Source organism: Nannospalax galili, unplaced genomic scaffold (genome assembly GCF_000622305.1).
Source record: "Nannospalax galili isolate Female #2095 unplaced genomic scaffold, S.galili_v1.0 scaffold213, whole genome shotgun sequence".
NCBI lineage: Eukaryota > Metazoa > Chordata > Mammalia > Rodentia > Spalacidae > Nannospalax > Nannospalax galili.
The window spans coordinates 3,020,620-3,026,020 of NW_008335195.1; the positions used below are offsets into that span (position 1 = coordinate 3,020,620).

General features: G+C 49.7%; 1 protein-coding gene across 1 annotated transcript; it reads right to left on the reverse strand.

Moving 5' to 3' along the window:
- Window positions 1-352: 352 nt before the first annotated feature.
- Bcl2l10 (BCL2 like 10) lies at window positions 353-4,819 on the reverse strand. The gene is made up of 2 exons (XM_008829770.1): window positions 4,391-4,819; window positions 353-475 (listed from the first exon to the last, which is right to left on the reverse strand). The coding sequence occupies exons 1-2, from the start codon at window positions 4,817-4,819 to the stop codon at window positions 353-355; spliced, it is 552 nt and encodes a 183-aa protein (XP_008827992.1).
- Between the last annotated feature and the right edge of the window lie 582 nt (window positions 4,820-5,401).

Consider the following 5,401-nt stretch of genomic DNA (forward strand, 5'->3'; position numbering starts at 1 on the left):
TTGTATTGCATTGCTTGGTGCTCTGGGGCTTGGGTACTTTGAGGATCCTCTGCCCTGGAACTGTGGCTAACAGTGCAGGAATGTCACTCTCAGCCAAATGCAGAATACAGGCAGCTGCACATCTCCCAGTCATTGGAACACAGTTTCTTCCCTCCTGTGGAGCGATGCTCTTGTAGACCGATTCCTCATTCAGAAGAACTACTCCATGTCCCATCACAGCCCCAGGGTTCCCTGAAACGTGCAGGCAATGTCTCCAGGTGGGAACCTGTCCTCAGTTCTTATTCAATCACCTAAAACTATCATTTAGCTGGGCACCGTTAGGCAGGTAAAAATGGCTTTAAAATTTTAGAACTTATAATCGTTTCCACAAATATAGTATGCCTATTGCAAAGAAGCATGATAAAAACATCTGGAGCAGCAGTCTCCTCCAAAAACTCAGTGGGAAGGGTCTTCTGAAGAAGCGGCAAAAGCCATCCTACAAGGACAGAACAGGGAAATCAGACTGCTTCACCATGCACAAGCCTGAGCTCAAAATACACAAGGAGGCAGGCTGGAGAGATGGCTCAGTGGTTTAGAGCACTTGCTGCTCTTGCAGATGACTGGGCTTCACTTCCCAGTGCCCACAGGGCAGCTCACACACCATGTGTAATTCTTGTTCAAGGGATATGATGCCCCCTTCTGGCCCGGGGTACTATATGCATGTGGTACACATACATCCATGCAGGTAAAACACTCATACACATAAAAAAATAATTTTTTTTTGTCTTTTTGAGACAGGGTCTCCTTGTAGCCTCAGCTGGCCTGGAACTTGCTATGTAGACCAGGCTGGCCTTGAACTCACTGAGATTCCCCTGCCTCTGCCTCCCAAGTGCTGGGATTAAAGGCATGGGCCATCACACCTAGCTAAAATAAATCTCTAAAAGTATTCAGGAGTGGCTGGGGTGAAGCTTGGAGGTCGAACATGGGATTAGCATGAACAAGGTCCTGGGGTCAGTCCCCAGCATGAAAATGAAAATGAAAGCAAAGGGGGCTAGAGAGATGGCTCAGTGGTTTAAAGCACTTGCTGCTCTTCCAGAGGACCAGAGTTTGGTTCCCAGCACCCACATTGGATGGCTCATAACACCCTATAACTACAGCTCCAGAGAGATCTGACTCCTCTTGCCTCCACATTCATGTGTATATACCATCCCTCCCCACATATATTCACATAATTAAAAATAAAAAGACATTTTTTTGGTCTTTTTGAGACAGGGTCTCTCTGTAGCTCCAGCTGTCCTGGAACTCACTATGTAGACCAGGCTGGTCTTGAACTCACAGAGATCTGCTTGCCTCTGTCTCCCGAGTGCTAGGATTAAAGGCGTGTGCCACCATGCCCGGCAAAAAAACATCTCTTTAAAAAACACTCACACAGGAGGTTCTAGAGAATACTGTAAGATAACTATTGGGTTTGAAACAGAAAGGAGATTCACTATGTAGACCAGGCTGGCCTTGAACTCACAGGGATCTGTCTGCCTCTGCCTCCCAAGTGCTGGGCCCGACCTGTAATTAGGATTTGTAAGAAGCAGTTCAACTCAGTGCCTAGAAGCAATCATTTAACTGTTCTCTAGCAGAAACACCTTACATTTTACCTCAAAGCTGAGGAAAGATATCTTCAAAACCTTATTAAAATCTATTTTCATGACTGGAGAGATGGTTCAGCATTTAAGAGCATGATCTGCTCTTGCAGAGGACCTGGGTTCAATTCCCAGCACCCACACGACAGCTAACAACTGTCTGTTCTAGGGGATCCAGCACACTCTTTTGGCTTCCGTGGGCATTGTACACACATGGTGCATTACATACATGTAGGCAAAACACTCATGCATATAAAATAAAAGTAAATGAAAACATCTTTACTCTCTGATGCCTTCCCCACAATCCTAATAAAATTGAAAAGCTTAAATCTTATGCATACTTCCCCCCTTTTGATGGTGCCAATCTGTCATTATCTCTTTGATTTACCCTTGACCCCCTCTCAACAAATTTAATTCAAAATGGTTTCAAAACTCACCTCCTGACTCCTGACTTATGTTTACTCCATTATTATCCTGGTTCCTATATCCACAGGCCCCTCTTCAGTCCATTGCCTAACTCCATTCATCCAGACCACCATGCAGCACACTACACAGACTCATGTGGACAATATCCTTTTGATGTGTGGCTACAGATATTAGTCTCTGACCCAGATATCCCAAGCTAGCGAGGCCTCCTGACCCCACATCACCCCAAGTCAGGTATGTAGCAACCAGAGACTGAATGCAATGCCTATTATGCCCTAAGCCACCCCCCATCCCCTCTCCCTGTCTCCCTCCCTCTCCCTCTCTCTCCTCTGGAAATGTTATCTTTGGGCTAGAGTATAGTCTCACCATGCTCATCTGCAGCAACCTCTCTTTCTACTGTCACACCTGCTGTCAAATAAGTGGCAGGCACCCTGTTGAAAGTCTGCCTGTGAATTGGTAATCTCTTCCTTGAGGGAAGCTTACCAACCCTAGGCCACCTGAGACTCTTTAAGCAGTCAAGTCCTATATGACAGTCACACATTAACTCTAAGGCAAAACCTTTCCCCTACCCTTGCTGCTAAGAATCAGAAACAACCCAACCAAACATACTGTGGGCTACTTAACTATGTGGCATGGGCCCCCCTTTCCTCTGAAATCAGTAAGAAGGGACTCCAGACTTGCCTTGTGGGCCTGAACTCTCCTCAGAGCTGTGCCATGCTGCCTTTCCATGGTATTAATAACCTGCTAATAAATCTGTTACCCAAAAGGGCAATCTGCCTCCGTGCCCCTCTTTAAAAAAAAAGATTTAAGTATATGAGTATTTGCATGCATGTATGGATATGCACCACATGTATATCTGGTACAGAAGAGGGTGGTCAGATCCCCTGGAACTGGAGTTACAGACGTGAGCTGTGGGTTCAGGGAACCAAGTCTGAGCCCAATAAATGCTCATAATCCCTGAGCCATCCTTCCTGCTCCCTCAGTGACCCTCTTGAAATGCACCTCATGCTCTGAGACCTTGCAAGAAAGAGAGGAGAGCGAGAGAGAGAGAGAGAGAGAGAGAGAGAGAGAGAGAGAGAGAGAGGAGGCAGGAGAGAAGCAGCAGAAGAAAGAGGTGGGCAGAGCGGGGGCAGAAACCAATGCTTTAGCCCAACTGCCTCTCCATGTGAAAAGTCCTAAGGGCAGAGAACGCAGGGAGTTTGCAGACTCAGTTGAAGGCAGTTCACAGGCCCAGTGATGCCAACCTGTGGAACAAAGCAGGTGTTAAGCTAACCCTCATTCTGCCTTTCCTTAAGTGAATTCATAAGAGGCCTAAACACAAACTGCTGACAGGAGGGTAATGTTTTTGTTTTTGTATAGTAGGTTATCATAATTTAGCTACATCTATCCCATAGAGTGGCTCACTTCAGTCTTTATTCAACCCCAATGAGGGGAGGAAGCAAAGAAATCAGAGGCCTAGCTCAGAATCCCAGGGGCCTGCTGCTGGCTTACCCACGTGTAGAGTTCTTTTCTGATGGTTCTGGATATCAACCCAGAGCCTCACAATGCTGGCATCAACCACTGAGCTTTATCTCCATCCTGGGTAGCTTTCCTTGATCAATAGCTCTGCAAAGGAGCTACAGGCCAAAGGCTGCCTCTTTAGCCTACACCTCAGAGATGAAGGACTAACAGAAAGCTAGGAGCCTGGAGGTCCAGGGGAGGGCTAGGTGCAGTGGGTTAGAAATAAAGAACTCATGTCAGGTCCCTACTGAGTGACCACACACATTTTCAAAACCCCTTTGGCCACAGTCTCTTAAAGGTGCATTGATCAGACTGGAGAAGGAAATCCAGGTGGCCTGGGGCTTGGAGCTACCTTTATACCACTTGGGCATCTCAGACCTAATCCCCTTTCCTTACAACCCCTACCTCAAGGGGCAAGGCCTGGGTGCCTGGCAGCTCCTAAACAGGATCCTATGAGAGCCAGCCTTTCTGCTAGTCTGATTGCCTAGAAAGAAACCCCAGGGGCTGGGGGTATGGCTCAGTTGGTAGAGTGCTTGTCAAGCATTCTCCAAGCCCCTGGGTTCCATCCCCAGCACCACATAAATTGGGCATGGTAGCACAGGCTGCAATCCCAGCACTTGGGAGGTGGAAGCAGGAGGAACATTGTGGTAGCAGGCTACTAATGAGTTCTAGGCCAGCCTGGGCTACATAAGATCCTGCCTCAAAAAGAAATAACAAAGACAGAGAGGAAGAAGGAATGTCACATTGGACTGCACAGGGAAGGGTTCAGTGGATCTGAAGCACTCCTGGCCTCTTCGAGGCACACTTGGCATGGAACCAACCCAGCGCTTCCCTGCACAGCGCCGTCTCACCCAGTCATCCTGAGCTTCCAGCCAAGCACGGTGCCGTCCAGTGAGGCGAGTACATAGGAGGTCCACCATGTAAAGGCAGTCCCGGAGCACATGGAGCCTATTCCTCCCCTTGGTATTCTTACAAGGGCTTTGATCCAGGAGCATGCCAGCGAAGGCCACAAGCACTACCACTCTGCCCCAGTTGAGGCTTTGCTGGTCGGACAACACGACATCCGCCATCTGTGACAGCAGCTCCAGACTGTTGCCCTGGTAGCCGCGGAAGGAGGAGAAGAAGGGCTGGTGGAGCTGCAGGGTCTGTGCCGCTACCGAGCGCAGCACGGCGGCCTCGCTGGAGCTCGGTGGCAGCTCCCGGGTGCCTGGTTCCCGTGCGCAGAACAGCAGGTAGTCTATCAGCAGCTGCCGGGTGCGCTCCCGCAGGGGATCTGCCATCCTCCAGCCTCTGCACCCGGCCTGACTGACCCCAGCGGGCTTTCTAGGCCCAGCCCCGCCCCCGCCCGCCCTGGCTCTCGATTTCCCAGGTCCATGGGTGTGTGTGTGGGGGGGGGGGGGGGAGCTTGATGGGAATACCACTTGCACCTGTTACACAATTTTCGAGATGAGGTCCAGAGGCGTGCGCCTGCCCAGGTGTGTCATGGAGCATGCAGGAGCAGTGTGACACTCTTGGATTAATGCTCACCTCTGGGCCGGAGGATTAAGAAGCAGACCAGGACTGGTACGCAACTGGTAAGTGCTGCTTAGCATGCAGGAGGCCCAGGGTAGAACCTCAGCACCGCATAAACCCGGCATGGTGGCACATGGTTCTATTCCCAGCACTTGGGAGGTGGAGGCAGGAGGACCAGGAGTTTAAGGTCATCCTCGGCTATACAGAGCATCCAAGGCCAGCCTGGGCTACAGGAGACCTTGTCTCAAGACAAACAAACACCCCCCACCCTCCAAACAAAACAAAACAAAAAGATAACAAACAGGACCAGGAAATGTCTCAGTGAGTAAAGGTACCTGTGGCCAACCCTG